General features: G+C 34.8%; 1 protein-coding gene across 2 annotated transcripts in view; it reads left to right on the top strand.

Moving 5' to 3' along the window:
- Positions 1–19,833, top strand: part of CSMD1 (CUB and Sushi multiple domains 1) — a 1,073,555-nt gene that overhangs the window by 926,179 nt on the left and 127,543 nt on the right. For both annotated transcript variants that reach the window (XM_071442193.1, XM_071442195.1), the window contains exons 35-39: positions 375–499; positions 1,113–1,209; positions 5,445–5,549; positions 14,715–14,833; positions 18,496–18,565. In XM_071442193.1, coding sequence (XP_071298294.1) covers positions 375–499; positions 1,113–1,209; positions 5,445–5,549; positions 14,715–14,833; positions 18,496–18,565 — 516 coding nt within the window. The remainder of the gene's footprint in view (positions 1–374; positions 500–1,112; positions 1,210–5,444; positions 5,550–14,714; positions 14,834–18,495; positions 18,566–19,833) is intronic.

Below are 19,833 nucleotides of genomic sequence, written 5' to 3'. Positions count from 1 at the left end.
CTATCTTGGGCTGTGGGTAAATTCACATGATTTCTGTCCATCATGATCGTGTTTAATGTTATGTCTTTACAGTTTGTTGTTACTCAAAGTAAGACATGATAAGCTCTGCTGCTGTGCTGTTCTAGGCTGCACACATGCAAAATGAAGTTCATTTCTAAATTGTTTATTCGGGCAGGTTGTATCTTATGCTGGATATCATTGATATATTTTACATAAGATGCATTCTAAGTTCAGATGATTGCTTCATGTCTATGTGTTTATGCTACAAAAGCAGATTATTATAATTATCTTGATCTTAGTAAAATTATTATTACTTCTCTGTTCTCTAAAGTGGTTTAAGTTGTGTAATGATTTGTGATAATACTTTCTTTCAGTGCCATGCAGTGGGAATTTTACTGAGCGCAGAGGTACTATTCTTTCACCAGGTTACCCTGAACCTTATGGTAACAGCTTGAATTGTGTGTGGAAAATCATAGTGACTGAGGGATCAGGTATTCAGGCAAGTCTGTATTCTGTCAAGCATGAAATATTAAGTACTTTGTTTGTTTATTTCTCTAAAAATTTCATAAATTCGTAATCCTATAATTGGGGAGTGGGGTACATGAAATATTAGTGCTTTGGATTTCTCATTATTGTTTTTTGGTTAGCTTTATTTATGTTACTTTATTTTCACATAGGGGTATGAATGAGAAGTGATTAACAAGCAGTTTTCTGTTTTAATTGTGTAGTATATTGAAAGCAGGTCCTGATCCTTCAATCTGATATGCAAATACCAACTCTTTCTATCTGCCAGGGTATTACTGTGTCCCTTGAGAGTGCTGCAGCTATCTTGATTATCTGCTCATTTACACTTTGAGTAATTCTTCAAATGATGCAACACACGTGCAAAATCCTTCTTACTTACCTCGTGTCATATTTTCTAAGAGTTAACACAATGCAAAAAGTGAATATTGATTTTTCATTTACATTCCTTTCACTTATGTGTCTTTTGTTTGGATCTCTTATTTTTATTTTCTTTGCTACGTGTTCTTTTCTCATTTTGCTGGTTTTAGAACATTTAAAGATGCACATGGCTTGTTGGCCTAAAGAAGTTCTGTGGTCCTGTTTTATAGATCCAGGTCATCAGCTTTGCCACTGAACATAATTGGGACTCCCTTGAAATATACGATGGTGGAGATATGACAGCACCGCGTCTTGGGAGCTTTTCAGGTTAGGATATGCCATGAATTAAAGATACAATTTTATATATATAGATATGTATGTGAGGGAACATGTCTTTATTTGCTCACACATATAGATAAGGAGTATATATTCATCATTTCTGATACCGTTATGAATTGTTCTTCCTTTTAGGAGGAGACTTCAGGTGGGGTAAGGATGTCAATATTCAAATTCAAAGAGATTTTCAGAAGAAAATAGGACACTAAAATGTTTAACTTTGATTAGTGGAATTTAGTTGATAATACTTTCAAAAAAAAAAATCCTTTCTTTTATCTTTCCTGCCCCTCACATATTAGACATACACAGATATAAATTGGTACTGACATTCAAGACGCTTCCCTTGATAGCTTTGACTTAACTTATCCTTACTAGCCAGCCTTTCTCATGAAAAAGATGAAGCATTCAATCTTCATCTAAACCCACCAGACCTCACAGAACAAACTGATTTAATACAACTGGAATATTAAAAAAACCCAGATAATTATTTGTTTAAAATACATCAAGCACATACACTTTTTCTCTTTGTATGAGACTTTTTAATAGAAAGAGTGTGTTCTGTAAAACCAAGAGAAAGGGATTAGATAATGAATAATAACCCAGACTCATGATTACTGCTCTGATTCTGATGTAGCTAAAGCAGGTGGATTTTTGCCTCTGGTGATTTCACAAATTTTTGAAGTATAGATGCATATTAGATTAGTAAAGAAATGAAGAATCAACTGAAAAATTTACTGATTAACACAATGCCATAAGGTGTGGCATATCCCTTTGGTCAGTTAAGGGCAGCTGTCCTGGCTGTGTTGCCTCCCAGATTCTTGGCTACCCCTAGCCTCCCCACTTCTTAGATAGCTACACAGACTTTCACACTTTGAGTGTAATGTTTACTTCTGGAATGAGATGCATTACTCTTTGTTGCCATTGCTGATAGTTGAAAGGGATACAATCTTCTGTAATAATACCATAATGGAATATTTAAGTAGGAAACCTATCAGTCCTCATTCCTTTATACGCCTTTAGACAAAACTTGTCTGCTTTTACTACCTCCTAGGAGAGCTGCCTATTTTCCAGACTACAGATTCTCAATCAAAAGGTTAAGAAGTCTGTAAGACTCCCAGTATCCTGCCATGGTATCCTTCTACGTGAGCATTAGATATCTACACATCTCTAGCATGGAGTGTAGATACCTACACTTAAGCTATCATCAATATCTGCTTCTGCCCTTTAAGTACCATTTCTCTCTATTGACAGTAAAGGAAGTCCAAAACAATTAGGACAATACATCTGGTTACCACACTGAAACATACCTTCCGTGCTTCATATACACAATCCCAGAAAAGGCAGAGGTTAGCAAGCAAACAGTAGAATTCCAGTTAGATCATAGAATCATAAAATCATAGAACAATCCAGGCTGGAAAGGAGTTCACAAGACCATGTAGTTCAACCTTTTGTAGGAAAGGAAACCTAGATGATATCGTCCAGTACTCTGTCCAGTTGTATTTTCAAAACCTCCAGTGATGGAGACTCTACCATGTCACCTGAGTGGTTGCTGCAGGGCATGGTGGTTCCCATGGTAAAAACATTCTTTTTAATGTTAAGATGAAACATTCCCCTGTGCATCTTGGACCTCTTGCCCCGTGTCTTATCCTTGCATCTCCCAGTGAAGTGAGGAGCCCTTTAGGTACTGGAATACTGTGATAAGGTCCCCTCTGAGCCTTCTCTTCTACAGGAAGAAGAGACCTAACCGTTTTGGTCTTTTCTCACAGGGTAGGTTCTCCAGCCTTTTATCATTGTTATGGTCCTCCTTTGGACATCTCCAGTCTGTCCTTGTCTTTCTTGCATTGTGGAACGAGAATGGAACACAATACTGCACACACAGCCTGACAAAGTGCTGAGAGGAAAAGCATGATTGCTTCTCTATCTCTGCTAGTAATGCTGCTCTGGGTGCAGCTCAGGAACCTATTTGACTTCTTTGCTGCAGCAGTGCACTGCTGATTCATATTCAGCTTGTCCACTGCGACAGTCCCAGGTCCTTTCAGTTGCTCCCCAACCACACAAATCCTAGCCTGTTAGCAGGCTCTTTTGCTTATTCTAACAGATCTGCAGGGCTTTGCACTTGTCTCTGTTAAAGTTCATACCATTCTTACTAGTCTACTCTTTCAGTCTCTCCAGGTCTCTCTGATATGTCAGCCCCTCCACTCAGTTCAGTGTCACCAACAAATTTGGTGAGAGTGCTTTCAATCCTACCACGCAAATAATTTCTGAAGATATTGAAACTGTGTGGGGACCACTATCAGTCCCTGGGGTTTTCATTTGTGACAGATAGCCATCCTGAATGATTCCATTGAAAGAAGCAATTATGAGAATTAAAAACCAGCCTCATTTATTTCGCACAGTACAATAGGGTCTACCTTCTCATCTTAATGAATATCACCCTTTAAGAAAGTAAAAGACTGGTGGTAAATGTTACCAGGTCCTAAAAAGGAACAGAACTGCCAAGTGGCTTTTGTTCATTGAAAAGTGTAATAGTAATTGTGAGTTAACATCCTCATTGTTACAGGACACCTTAAACGTCCTTAAATATATTTCAAATTCTTTATCAGTACTGTTGAGGAATACAGTTGATGCTGGTAGCTGCGTGAGCAGCTGCAATTCAAGCTGCTCATGGAGCTCTGGGTGGTGCAGCCAGAGGCAAGAAGCCTTGAACCTTGCACAGCAAAGGGCCTGGGGAAATGTAGTTCAACCTGGTGAGAGGATACTCAAAGACATGGCAGGAGCTGAGGACTAGGGAAGAAGAAACTTTTGTGAGTGGTAGGACTGTGAGGGTGAAAAAGCCCAGAGGTTTCTTGGCTGGGATTCTCCCTGGAAGCATCAGCTGGAGCTGTTTCAGTGTAAGTGCACTGTGAATAAATGACTTTATGGAATGAGATATTTGAGACTCTGCTGCAGGAGACCCAGGGTGGAATCGGTGAGGAAGCCTGATCTCTGACTGTGAGGGTGGGGTGTGCAGGCAGTGAAACAGGGACTCATCAGATCACTGGAGCTGCCTGCTGGGAAGGGGCTCTGGTCCCTGCTGTGAAAGTCTCTGGTGGTGGGAGTGTGACCAGCCTGTCTGGATGGTCAGACAGGGAGGTTTCCTTAACAGTGACTATGAAAAATCCTCCTTCCAGGGAGATGCTTCACTGTTCTCTGTACTCCAGGGTAATATTGTGTGACGTCAGTGCTCTGTGCTGTCTGAATTTGGATACTTTGAGTCTCCAAGTCAAACAGTAAACACCTCCTTAAAGACCAGCCTGTCATGTTTCAGCTCCTCCAGTTATATCAAGATTTTGCTTAATTCATTTTTAGTTTTAGAAGTATTTACCAGTTCCTAGTTTAGATTGTAGACTTAGGAAGATAATTCTTTTCAGCACTTCTTAAGCCCAAGTTTCAGACTTATACCTAGGCTGCTGACAGTTACTTTAGAAACAGAAAATGCCCCACAGGAAATGAGAATTTTTCTTATGCATCCACCATTGAAGTTTATTAGCTACTTGATACTGTCTTTGAGGGTAATCATAGAAAATGATGTAATTTTAAACCTCAGTAAGTCTTCTGGCTTTAGACAGTAGAATATGAGTTACATGGTATCATGTGATAATAAAGTAATTGTTTGTCAGACTTAGCAATTCTAGTGGCAAAGAATGCATCCAGAGTTAGTGATAAGCTTGTGTAGCACAAAAAGGAAGCAGTTTTATTATAGATATTTGAATTAGGAAAAGCTACATGTTGTTTTGGGGTTTTATTTAATGTGTTGTACCTATTTCTTCATCTTTCGTCATATCCTCTGAATTAGCATAAATGGTTGAAATATGCAGGTTTTATAGAAATGTGAGGAAACAGGAAAATGGCAGTTGAGCTTGTCATCATAATCAAATCTTTTGTTTATGTGATTTTTTTTCTCTTTACATCTCTTTTTACTCTGTCCAAGTCAATAAGGCTGCCTCTAAACATGATGGGATCTTGTTTGATTGTACTTACTCTTATTGCCTCTTATTGTTTGGCTTGTAGTCAAACTTTTCCTGCAACTTCAGGAGAAAAACAAGACAGAACACAGCAAAATATTTGATTCCCATGAAGAGAATGAGAATAAAATAAGCCTCTCTGATTCAGTTCTGTTTATGTCTTTTCTATATGAAACTCTGATCAGCATGCTATAGTTTATTCCATAACTTTTATTTTTCCAGGTACAACTGTGCCAGCATTGTTGAATAGTACCTCCAATCAACTTTACCTTCATTTTCACTCTGACATTAGTGTGGCAGCAGCTGGTTTTCATCTGGAATACAAAAGTAAGACTGAGTTTTTTGAAACTTACTTAGGAAAAGCATGCATATAGAAAGGAAAACAGATGTTTTACTTTTTTTTTTTGCTTACTTGTTTGGTTTTTTTTTTTTTCCCCTGAGTACCAAGCCTTGTATAAGTGGTATCTATTAAACTGAAATTTAAAATGAAGTGACATTTGAAATTGATGGAAAACAGCTTTCACAAATTAGCATCACATAACAAATCAACCTGGCAATTCATAACAGCATTTTTTAAATGTGAGGTTTAATATTGATGTGGGTTTTCTTAACTTATTTCAGCTTAGTTCGGAAATTTAGGTGACCAAAAAGAAAAAAGTAGGACTGAATTTCCCTGCTTGAAAATGGATAAAACCAGAGAAGATAGCATATTTTTTCCTATTAATATGTATATTTATGTATGCCTTGTAGTTATTTTCTTTCCTTCAAATTATTTTCTCTCAACAAATTGCTATAATTGCAAAAAACCAACATTTTAATGCCAGTGCTAGAAGAAAACACAATAGTTATCTCGGTAAATCATTGGCAGTATAGACAGAATAACCTAAGAATTTTCATGGCAAATTCTACTATATATCAACTTTTTGTATGTTTTCTGAGAAACTTCATTCTAGAATACAGAGCTGTGGAGTTATAAACGTAGTGGATTACCTCTCATAATCATATTTAATTCAAGCACTTTTCTATTATTACATCTCTCCAAAACGTAAAATACTGTAGAATAATAGTTACACATAGCTCATGTGATTTTAATTGGAAGTAGGTATTGCTAGGAATAGTCTACCATTTATAAAGTACAATGATGAATTGAGTGTCTGATGAGTGCTTAGATGAAGGTCACTAAGTAAATCCTTATAATTTTTGAAGCATCCTCTCCTTTTTCAAAGGCCATTCAAGATTTTTCTTGACAATGGAGTTAGCTTTTATATTTCATTGAGTCCAAGAAAAATATCTAAAAATGGTAATGATGTTTTCAATGTTTTGAAGAAGTACACATAAGTAAATAAACATGGATGATTTTTAATAAGTTCTATTTAGGATTGAGATAAAAAATTGTAAAGAAAATATAAAGCTGAAAGAATTTGAAAGACTAGATTTTCAGCTCATAATAAATATCTGAATATGACTGTAGTCACAAGTTAGTCCTATGTTTTCATTTAATTCCCTGCACAGTTCAAGTATTTATATGTAAGTAAGGTATATGGGTTATTTTGATACAATCAAAATTCTAGACGTGATGTAGAATGCAAATAGGAATATTACCTCTGCAGGAATTTTTTTAGAATCTACTATTTTGAGAGACTTTTTTGTTTGTTTGGGTTTTTTTTTTGTCTGGGGACTCCTCCTCCACAGTTTTTCCTCCTCCAGTATTTCTCTTTAGCCTACAGTGAAAGTATAATTCCATATGAAGCATAAATAAGTACACATTAATTCTATAAAGTCATAGAATGAACATTTAACATTTTTATATTTTACTGTATCAGTTTTATTTTCTCTGCAACTCAACTCCTGAAAAAAACCTTTTCTGTTAACAAGTAAAATCACTTAGATTTATACTTTTGTTTGTCTCCTAATTGCCAATTTCCCCACTGTGCTCTGTTAAAGCATCAGTTGGCACAGTGCTAATATTTCAAGGCCAGTGTTTCTTAGAAATGCACCTCAGTACAGGTCAAGGCAGCAATGTTGAGCATTCAGAGGTCTTGGTAGTCTGACAGGAAAGAAAAGAATTTTTTTCTTATGTGGCTATGTGGTCTCTTGCAGGGCTAGTAGGAGTACAGTACATCTCTCTGTGTGACAGAACATAGAAACTGAGAAAGTTCCTACAGAAAGAATGTACAGATTTACGTTGAGCAGTCACCTTTCCAGATCAAGAAAAAAGCAGAGAAGGAAATACTTTTCTCTGCAGATATTGCTAGTATTTGATTGTGAATTCTGAAGTCTCTGATTGTTTGGTCGCCTAATATTTGAAGCAGCATCTGAAAAATAAATACCTTTGGTTCAGAAGGCAATCTAAAATTTGTGATAAAACATCATTTTGCTAAAGGGTTGTGTTAATAAAGAAAACACGAAAATATCACCTATCTGGGAAAAAAGCATTCAATGTGAAATGCTATGTTAGAACATCAGATACTTTCAATAAATGTAAAAAAAATTAAATAAGGAGAAATATATTAATAGTCATAGAGTCAGAGAATATGCTGAGTTATAAGGAACCCATTGGGATCATTGAATCCAACTCCTGGCCCTGCACACCTGCATTGTTTGTTTGTCCCTTGATTCTTTCTAGATAAAATACTTTGCAGATGTAACTTTCAGGTATAATCAACTCCTAAAATGACAATTAAGCTATTAAAAAGTTTCCGAAGGAAGGTTGTGAGGACAGTGAAGAGCCTTGAGGGGAAGCCATGTGAGGAGGGGCTGAGGTCGCTTGGTCTGTTCAGCCTGGAGGAGACTGAGGGGACACCTCACTGCAGCTACAGCTCCTTGTGAGGGTAAGAGGAGGGACAGACACTGATCTCTGTGGTGACAGTGACAGAACCAAGGGAATGGCCTGAAGTTGTGTCAGGGGACGTGTAGGTTGGATATCCGGAAAAAATTATTCACCCAGAGGGTGTTTGGGCACTGGAATGGCTCCCCAGGGAAGTGGTCACAGCACCAAGCCTGACAGAGCTCAAGGAGCATTTGGAGAATTCTCTCAGTCACACAATGTGACTCTTGGGATGTCCTGTGCAGAGCAAAGAGTAGGATTTGATGATCCTTTTGGGTCCCTTCCAAATAAGCATATTCTATGAGTCTGTGATATAATTACTTCTCTAGGGGAAAGACAGTTAGGAATTAGAGTGAAGACAATTAGTTTTCCTAGTATAGATACTAACAGAAAATATCAATTGACAATAAGAAGCTGTGCAGCACCTTGAGTCCAAATTTGTAATCCAAATCCTACATCAGCAGACTACAGCAGGGATAGAACACATTAAGTGGACCTAGTTGTGTTTAATCTAGCCTTACATTTTACATAAATTACAAATTAGAGTAGTAGCTGAAACTGCTCTAAACTAACCATTACAGTATTCTGCAGAACCCTGATGTCCTTATATGAAAAGTCTTCATTACAGCATTAGAAAGTGAGACTTATGTAGGAACATTGCCTCATCCCAGAAGAAATTCTAAGGAACAAGGCGCAACAGAGGAGAGTGTCCTTAAGGCACTACTAAATTGTTTACTCACAATAAAAAACTATGCCTCTACAACTTGCACAACCTATTTTAGAATAAATGGAGAAGTATTTCTATTTAGAAGATATAAATGCTATAAACATGCCTGAGTTTGGATCAGTATGTAGGGAAAACTTTACTTCAGTAAGATATATTTAGTTTGCTATCATTTGATCACATATATTCCACACTGTTTATTGTTTTGAAGTAACTTTATAGAAATTCATAAATACTTCATGCAAGCTTCAGCCACTGATGAAAGCTTATTCAAATAGTAAATATTTCAAGATAATTTAAATGTTTGAATAAGAATAGCTCCATTTCTTGAAACATTTTCTTCCTTTTAACAATGTCCTTCTCTTGCCCTGTCCATTTGCAGGTTTTTTTCTATGTGTGTCTTTATTTTCATGGGAAGGATCTGGACAGTCTGCTCCTGCAAACCTAAATCTATGTCTAAACCTAGGCTGTGCATAGGTTTCCTTTGTAGCCTTCAAGAACACACAAGTCTTAAGACAAATAATATGACAAACTTTGTCATTTACTTTAGGATGGTTTTGTGTTAGACATTAAGAATGTAAAAGTTCATTTTCCCAAGTTAAGTGGTCTACTGAATTTGTATGCTATGGTCAGATTGATGACATAGATTTTTTTTTCCTTTGTTTCATTGTTATTGGGGTTTTTTTTTGCTCTTTTATTTGTTTGGGTTTTGTTTTGTTTTTCAAGTCAGATATACAAACTCATATTAAAATAAATAATTGGTTAGTGCCTTAGAAAAGTTTCCTTGTAGTCACAACAGAATTGTAAGTATTGTTGAGGGCTACTATGTGGTTTCCTGTTATTTCACAAGGGCTGTAGGTTTTTAAACTGGTTGCATCAACCTGTGGTTAACAAAGCAGTAAAATATGCAACAGGTTACTGTAGAAAAGATGAGAATTAATCATTTAACTAATCCTTCATATGCATGTGCTAGAATCAATACCAAACATAATTATTTTCACTACCACCAGCAAGTCAAATCAAAGAGGGTTTTGTTGCATTCCTAATATGTACAACAGTAGGAAGAATAAATATCCCTTTTATTTGATTTAATTGCTTTTAATCTAATGAATGAAGGAATCAACTATCTAAATGTTTTTTTCTGGAAATGTGACTGTTTAATTCCTCTGCATTTGTGACCACCAATCTTTTAAGCTTGGTCTTAAAACCTCATGTGTTTATTCAGTGGTAGTTTAAATGTTTTCCTTAATATTCAAACAAATGAAAAAATAAAAAGTCTGGAAATAATTGCTTTTCTCCGCATGCTGCTTGAACTTCTCAGTTAAAGTCAAGTTTGTTTGAGTAAAAACTGAATATATGCTGAATATTGATATATAGGTTTAGGCCACCTTTTTAAGTGCCTATAACTATCTATCTATCTGTCCATCTATCTATCTATCTATCTAATCCATCTCTCCAAATTTAGGGGTTAGAATTAAATTTTTCAGTAAAAATGTTATTTTATGTTATTTTTGTAGTGTCATCCATCTCTATTAACCTGAAGTAGGATGGATGGCACAGGTCAGCATCACTCATTTTGTGAGCTTTTAGTTTACTGCTATACCAAGAGTATGGACTATGTATGAGAACATAATCTTACTTTTAACCAGCATCTCCTTTTCTGAAGCCACTCTATCATGTCCTTTCAAGTGTTGAAGGTTCTTGGCAGCTGAAATAAAGGATTCGCTAGTAAGGGAACTAGAGAGCAATTGACTGGCTTTTGTAGTAGTTCTCTATCATGAAGATATCTAATAATTTAAAAGATAAAAATCAGACTAGCAGAGAAGAAAATATATTCTTCCAAGTAGCATATTATATTTCAGAGGTCCACTTAGAGATCTTTCATGCAATTTGGATTTTAATGTAGCTCTTCAGTGCAAGTCTTTTCTGTTTCCCCATGTTAAAGCAGGTGTGAATCATAAACATGCCATTTTTAATTTAGCAGGTCCTGATCCTGTCAGTATATCTGTGCAACTCACTAGATGTTGACAACAATCTGACCTCTCTGCAGTAACTCATTGAGATAAAGACATTTTCTAGGCTAGTGTCTGAAGCATGAAGTTTTGAAAGGGACAGCTTGGATTTTGAAATACACCATCAAAATGGAAAGAGCAATTCACTCCAGCTTGATGTTTGTGATATAGTAAAGCATAATATGTTCTCGTTAGCTGCATAGTGTGGGAGGAATTGAAAAATGAAAGCCTGATGACTTTTGGTCCAGCTGTCAAGACATTCTTGTGCTGTCCAGTTCTCAGCTTTCTAAAATGGACACTAATGGGCATTCACATTGTCAGATATGCCAGCAAGGATTTTCTTTCTGCCAGCAGTGGCAGTGATGTTTGGACAGAATGTGAGGTAATTGTAGGCATGGATATAATTATGTAAGTAAAGCATATTTGTCTTATGCCACAGCAGAGTCAAGAAAGTGTTTAGCAAACAGTAAGTGGAAGAAGGTCAGGGAGAGGGTTATCACTCTTGACATTGATGTGTTCTATTTTGTACTGCATAGCAGAAGCTGAGCTCTGAAAAGTATGCACTTAAGAAATACTTGCTCCTTTTTTGATTGCTTGGACTTGACATTTAACATGTTTTCCCTGTATTAGTGACTGTTCACATACAACCTAGTTTAATAATGTATTTCCGAGTCTCTGAATATTTAAGATTCCAAGTTTGTCCTCAGATACCAGAATTTGTTTGCTTTCTCTCAAGCATTCTTTTGATGTTTGGACCTGTTCTAACTAAATTAATTTTCAAACTACACTGGGCTAGTATTATGGAATGGTTAGAATAACAGATATTTGAGGATTCAGAATAGTATTTGATTCTGCTTTCAACTTTCTCTTGCTTTTGGGTTAGTAATATTGCTTCTTAAGATCAGGTATATCAAAAGAAGTCCAAGTGTTTTATGACGTTCTGATAGAATATTCTATAATTTGCATCATTTTTCAGACCAAAGAAGTAGTCTATACAAAATGTTTTGAAAAGTATAAGCAGCTAGCAGAAAAAAGTTTTTAACCTAATTATTAGAATCTGTTAAATATAAATACACAGTATATATCATAATCTCACTTAGATAGAAATTTAATTTGAAGGTTTTTGTTTGATCATAGTCTGTTTAAATTCTGTATGCTATTCGACCAATGATGGATATAACAAGCACATTATTAGTGTTGCTATGCATCCACTGTTACAGCTGTTTCTGTAACTCAAAAAAATATGTAAAAGTAACTTTATTCATACAGATCCAAGCCAGTTACTCTCAATATACAGGAATGCTGAGTTCCAAAATACAAATTTCTTGATGACAGGAAGTGAACCTCAAATTTATATTCACAGAATTCAGCAAGTACATAGATATCTGTAAGCAATTTAGTCACTGTATCTTTGTAAGGTGCTTATTTATTTAATAACAGTTATCTTGGAGCAGATCTTTTTAAATTTTATTTTCTATTCAAGAGCGAGAAGGGTGAGAAAATGCAGAAATAAGCGTTGATTTTCTTCAGTTGCATCTGAACACTGGATTCGCAAATTAGTGAACAGCAGTCTGTATATGGTAATTTGAATTACTGAGATGAGGCATTACACTTCACTTAATGCTGAAACAATTTGTGTGAATGCATATCACAGCTATTTAGTACCTATACTCAAACTTTCCAGATGCAAATACTTTTATGATATTGTGGAATACAGACTGGTTGACCAAAAGAATAATACTAGTTAACCTGCAGCAAAACCCAAACCATTGAAGTTAATGACAATATCTCCATGATTATTTGGAACATTGCAATTCCACATAGTGACCACACAGGAGATTCCTAGTGGCCATGGAAAGTCACCATAACATCATTTGAAAGTTGTTTCTATTGGAAGAATATAAAAATTTGTAAATTCTACGATAGAAATTTCTGAAAATCTTTAAAACACATTTAGATATTTTCCTAAATTATAAATTCCAGTACACAAAATAACTGCTTCAGGGAGGTCCCATTATTTGCAACTATTAAATTATTCTTTATTTGATAATTTGAAAATTTTTTGTTTGATACCTCTTGCATAATTTGTTATGAAGCCTATACTTCATACCTTGATGGTTTTCACTCAGAATTAGAATGGCTTGACATTATCTGCATTCCTGAAGAAAGTGAAATGTAGGAAAACTCAAGGGCACAGGACTAACAAGGAACATTCAGGACCATAGAACTTAATTTCAGGAAAGAAAAAAAAATTGGCACAGCAATCACAATTTCCTGTGAAAGTATAAAAGCTATTTCAGACTTCCCTGTGCTTTATTAGGAAAAATATATTTACTCCAGCTAAAACTTGAAAAAGAGTGGAATTGTGTGAAATTTTTATTTGTGCATTTAATATTTGTAAGGCATTTATATTTGAGTGATGAAAAGTACATACATAATGGTTTATGGCATAAAGTTAAAACCATGTCTGTATGAAAATGTGCGATCAACATTACCTGTAAGAAAATTGTATTTCCCTAGAAAGGCTAGGGTCTCAGTGAATAATATCAGACATTGTTTCATGACGAAGTATCTGGATGACAGACTAACATGTCACATATCAGAATAAAGTCAAATATAATGCAATTTCTGTACTAACACAGTCCAGTTGCACGTACTGTCACCAAACAGGTTAGATTTCATAGGAAGATATTGAGAGTAGTAGTCAGGGGTTTTTTTTTCCACACAACTGAATTGAAGGATGCACAGGATCTCATTCAACAAAGTATCATGTTTCTCTGCTCTTCATGGAATTTTGTGCTAATCAGCTCTCAAAATATCTTCTCACTCATTGTGGAAATTCCATTCTTGGCTTCTACAGATCATATTTTCATAAAATATAAAAAACTACATAATGATGTTTCAGGAGTGATTTTCTCAAATAAATATTTAACAATTAAAATTGTTAAATTTGACTGATATTTGACTTCATAAAAGGTTTTTCACATAAAGGAAATGAGATTCTGTTATCAGACCATGAACTTACAAATTGATTCTTCTGGTCCTTGTGTTTGCAACAAAAATCTTAAAAGCACAGAATTACTTAATCTAATATCTGGTTTGTCAACTGTCTTGTTCATTTGGAGTATTTTCACTTAGTTGGAAAAGTTGATATTTAATTTTCAGTAGTGTTGACTAGAAAACTCCTTAGATAGCACACAAGGCAAAACAATGATACGCACTTGACAAAAAGCAGAATTTTGTACTTTAGATTGCCAAATTAGGTGAACAAATTTAAGAAATTACTAAGAAATTATGGAGAATCTTTGTTAAACTAATCTTTTGTGTTCTCACACCTGCCTTAAAAACAAGTAAGAACAGACTATCCAGTGACACCTATGCAAAGATTGAGTTTTGGGTTAAAGTACTAAATTTAAATGTCTAAATGTCTTTATAGTCCATGGAGTTGCCTGAAAATAAGGAACCACCAATAAATTCTGCTCATTTATTGTTGAAAAGAGAGAATATGCATAAAGTGTATTCCATCTTTCTGTCTCCACTTCCTTCACAAGGATAAGAAAGGACTAAAAAACCCCAGTAAAACAAAATGAGTAAACAAATAAAACCCAGGATTTTTAAAAAATTAAAATCATAATACTGCTTTGGAGACTATAAAACTGTGTAGTGTGTCATAGCAATGTGACCTGGTAATTGGTCATAGTGTATAATCTTTGTGCTTCAGCCATACCACTCGTATTCTGTAGAACAGTTGTGAAAACTTCTGTGTTTTAAACAAAATTTCAGTTTATTGTTGAAGTTAATTCTTAATTAATGTTTTATTAAATACCTGTAATTGTGTGGAAATAATTCATTAAGGCAGAGAATATCAGTGAAGACCTGCTGTCCACTTATCTATGTTTTTTTTCAATCTTTGTCTTTACTTTTTCTAGCTGTAGGTCTTGCTGCCTGTCCAGAACCAGTAATTCCTAGCAATGGGATCAAATCAGGAGATAGATATATGGTGAATGATGTTTTGTCATTTCAGTGTGAGCCAGGATATACATTACAGGTATTTCTTTCTTTTTTTCTTTGAATAATACACTTTGGAATGATTGCCAAGAATAAAATGCCAAGAGACCTGTCCAAAACATATTCTAATGAAGAGTCTGTAGTGTGTACATAGAGATGATTTAGGTGGAGCCTATGTGAGTGCTCCCAAATTGTAAAGCTACAAATGTGTGGCATTTCTGTCCTTCAGTAAATCTGGGCTGGGAAATTTTGTCTTAGATCATCAACATACCATTGAACAGTAAAGGCCATCAAAATGGGAATTGAAATAACATGAAGAAAATGTTTTCTCTAGAAAATTTTTATAGTACTATACTTTAGAGTGCAGTGTTTTTTTCCTTTTGGGGGATTTATTCATATAATTGCCAAGAGCTGTTTGTTTAGTTCCTCATTTCTGATCCTGATCATTGCTGCTGAGCTGTTATGACTGAAATGTATTTAGGTAAGCATCTGATTTATGGCTAAGCTTCTAGCAGTGATTTGACAGGAAATAAGTGAAAAAACTAAACCTATACTGATGGTTTCCTATGGAGATGGGAAATGATCTCCATATAACACAATTAATTTAATATAAAAACCAGCCATCTAATCTCAATCAGCTGTTTACATTTTTATTGTGACACTGGAGATAATCAGCCATACTCCTCCAAGGACTGATTCATACAAAGATTTCATGTTTGAACAGGAACTTTACTCTTAAAGTATCGTTCTTCATCAGTAATATCAAAAGGTTAACACAGGTATCAAACTTGAAACTGCTTAGATTTATTGGAGTGACCTCTACTTGTATTGCCCATCATATTGCAGATTCTTTTATCCCTACCTTTTTTAACTTTTAGAAATATCTAAATCTTGCATATTGAAAAAGGGCATCATTATTCAGTTTTTAATTACATGGATTAGAAGTGGATACATGCTCAAGATACAGTATCATCAAATATTCTGTCTATACTTAAAATAGTACTGGTGAAACATTGATGTGGAGTGATAACAGTAGAATAGGAATACTTCAGAAGTGGTTGGAATAAATATAGGAAAGCTTTTGAAGATAGACGTTGTCAGCCCTGGCTTGATGTTTTGGATCTACTCTTACTTAGAAAAACAATCAGAATGCAAGTTCGTAAATACAGTATTATTATAAATAATGATGCATTTTTGAAGAAGAGAGCTGCACACAAAAAAACTCTCATCTGTATTAAAGCTAAATTTCAATACACTGTGTATATCACTATCACAAAACCATATAATGTCTTTTGTCTATAGGCAGGTCTTATCTGTATCTCTCATATGACTAAATGGACTTTTTCTATATACTTACAGGGATTCTATTATTAAATACTTTCTTAACATTTCATAGAATATTGTTCCTTAACTGTATATATTCCGACTGTAAACCTCTTTTTCAATACATCTAAAATTTTAATACTAGCTGTGGAAGCTGACATATGTAAAACCTAGTTTCATGAGCTTGTTCAAAGTGTAAAACAAAGATCTTCAATATCCAAATTCAATAGAAAAGAGTTTGAATCTTTTGAAAATATTGATGAAAATTGCTATGCTGTATGGACTCTGTTGTAAGAAAGTGCATACATATCTATATATATAGCATGTTAGTCCAACAGGACAAGTAAAATAGGACCCAAATTAAAGAGGAATAATAATGAAAATAGTGTTCTATGAGGCACACTATGTTTTCTATTCAACAAATATAGACCAGCATAACATTTTTATAATTTTTTTTTCTCTTTAGCTGTGAATTTATCCTCAATCTTTAGAGAACATATTCACAGCTAGCAATAACAATCAGCTGTGGATTAGTTTATAATTGAGACTTACCAGAAAAGTCATAGAGCTCAAACTACTACCTGGAGATGCATAAGAAATGTAATTGCTAGCTGTAGGATTAAGTGTCTCCCCACAGGAGGGAACTTTAAAAGACTGAAATCAGAGTGTGCTCTTGTTGGAAAGAGGCTTGAAGCTAGAGGAATCATTTAATTTTGTTTTTCAAAAGATCCTTTATAGGTTATTTTATGTTTTTCCTGACTGTGGTAGTTAAATTTTGTCTTCCTCCTTAACTCACATCAGAGGCATGCAATCACAGAAAACTAGAAAAAGAGAATAAAATAAAACAATGCAATCTTGGAAGACTAAAAAGAGGAAGTGAAACAGGGAATATTGCATTAATTAAATTATTCAAAACCTCATACATTTTGCAAGTAACTAAGATGACACAGTAAGTGCATGCACTTATTTTCCTTTAAAAATGTAGCTTTTAAGAAAAAGATTTTTATTGAATTATCAATTTGGAGTGTTTTTAGAAGAAAAAGACTAATTTATTTTTCATTATTTTAGTGAAAACTGATCCTTTTTTCCTTCCAAGTAATTTTCTTCATGTGTTTCAGTTTGGCTTTCAGAACATGATTGCCTAAATATCTTAACTAAATGATTAATTAAAGGAGTTTTATTCCATGCAGTTCTATATGAACTTTATTCAAGGTAGAGAGTAAACATTCCAAATGGTGTGGAAGAAATGTCATCAAATGGATTTTTTTTTACTGCAGTTTACCTATTCATTCTTTTTTTCATTTTTATGTGATTATGATTGCTATGGACAAATAATATTTAAATAAACCTTCATATTATATTGGTAAGATGTGCTGCCTTACAAAATTTTAGACTCATAATACACCTGATCAAAATAAGCTAGGGATGTTAAGTGACTAGCATGAGTTTGTATATCCAAATGATCAAAACAGAAACTAAACCTTGTTCTCAGTCCTGTGTCTCAATCCTTGTATCAGTTGCTCTCACTCCGGCCAATTTATTCAGTTTTTGCATTTCAGCAGCAGAATGCATAACTTGAGTATCTCAAAGGACAGAATTGACAATAAACTAGACTTCTTCTGCTACTGTTAATAGTTTGAACTGGTTCTAGGGAAAACAAAGATGGGAGCATTTTGGTCCTAGACAGTCCCCCTGAGGAATGTGGGATTAGACTGTGCAAGTTACAGCCATGTCTTGATTTACTTCCTGCCATCACATGAGTCTGCTTGGTTCCTGTGATTTTTCTTAAAAATAGACAGAGTAGATGAAACATGACAGCTATATAAAGAGGCACTTGTATTTCTACAGCTGTCTGCCAAGATGTTGCATGAATGCAGTGGGTCATGTTGTGAGGCCATGTGAGAGGTCAAGGCCTGCTGCTATTTGTTGATGGCAGTCTTGGCATGGTCTACATTGAACATCTGTAGTAAGTAGATGAGGAACAAATTCCTCTCTGTGTCTGTAGTAATCATGCAGAGCAATGGTTGATTCACTACAGGTTGCAGCATAAAACTCAACCATTATGCTTGCACTGTAGATGGAGCACACTGGAATTGAAACAGGCAGTGAACTTATCAGATGAGAGCACATAGCTGCTTCTACTTTTAAGAAACTTTCAAGTTACCAGAGGAAAGATGTTTTAGAACATTTATCCAATAAAAAATAACATAAAACCTGAACTGTTTGAAAATAGAGTTTAATTCAAGAAATTATTATGTAGTTGGCTGAAATAAGAATATACACTGATTTGATTATCCAGGAGGTACTGTGTAGCTCTGTCTTTCAGGAAAGTTCCATAAATGAGTATCTGTAATCTGATTTTTTGCCCTTTGCGAACAGGGCCGTTCTCATATTTCTTGTATGCCAGGAACAGTTCGACGCTGGAACTATCCATCTCCTCTCTGCATTGGTATGGAAACCCGTTTTCAGTTTTCTGACCATCAATCACAAGAAACTCCTGACTTTGCCATGCCCATTGTTCCTCAACTTAATTCTGCTTCATTCAAAACTTTTTTGAATTTTCATTTGTATCTATGAAATATGGGAAAAAAAGATAATATTTTTGTTTATAAATGGTTAAATGCTATTTTTAAAAAATATTATGAGAGTGGGAAAAGGAGGAAACCCATATGTTAACCATTGTTTCGCTTTTCCTGAATAATCTGCTTTGAATCAGGCTGAATCTTCTTCATGGTGTTAAGAGATTCTTTTGCAGCGTGCTCAGATTGGAAAACTTAGGCAGTTCCTGAAGAGCACCTAGAAGATTTCCTAAAGAAGCGCAGGCAGTGGAGAAGCAGCTCTGAAGCCAAGCCTTCAGGAGTGGTGGAATGAAAAGGAATTTCAGGGATCCAGAAAAGTCTGGCTCTTTTCATCTGAGAAAGCTGTTAAATTATGCTGAGTTGAAAAGTAAAGCTAAAAATCATTTTCCTCTTAGTACATTTAGGCCTTAGCCAATCAGATCTGAGTTTTCTGTGTATAGAAAATAATCTTCTGCAGTACTTTTTCTTGATTAGACAAAATTTAAGAGAGTCAAGATTCTGCTGTATTTTGGTATCCTTATTTCAAGAAAAAACAGGAAGTGAGGAGTGAGAAGCACAGGTCTATCATAATGTACTGTCACTTTAGCTTTGAAATACATTCTTCAGTGAATGCTTTTAATTTTAATACTCAATCATCAAAAGCTGTTCCTATTAGTTTCATATCTAAGAGGAATTCAAAATATTGAGATGACAACACTGTTCAACACTAATGTGAAATAGATTCCTTGTCAAGTTGAACCCATGCATTATTTTGTATTGCCAACTTCTACAGAAGAAGTCAATTTTGATTGATACAAAGGTAGTACATTTTCTTCCAATCAGTTTAAGAAATGAAAAATGTATTCAAGGATGGGTGTTTTGGATTTTGGACACTTCTGTTGTTTCTTTTCATGGTAACCTTATGTTTCACCTTGCATACCTTATGTTTCCTTCTTGAAAACATTGAGTTTAAAACATAACCCTCCTTCTTCTCTCACCTCTAACACTTAAAATATTGATTTTTATAGAATGCAAGCCAAAATCAGTACAATTATTACAACAGACAGTATAACAGTATCACAGTTGTGTTATCAGATCATGTGTCAATGTAATGTCTGGCATGAAGACTCACAGGCCTTAAAGTAATGATTCCTCAAAT

The sequence above is a fragment of the Agelaius tricolor genome, unplaced genomic scaffold, assembly GCF_023055355.1.
Source record: "Agelaius tricolor isolate 1412-34295 unplaced genomic scaffold, bAgeTri1.0.p SCAF_1, whole genome shotgun sequence".
In the NCBI taxonomy this organism is placed as follows: domain Eukaryota; kingdom Metazoa; phylum Chordata; class Aves; order Passeriformes; family Icteridae; genus Agelaius; species Agelaius tricolor.
Note: the sequence above shows the minus strand (reverse complement) of the source record. Positions and strands in the feature narration are given on the sequence as shown.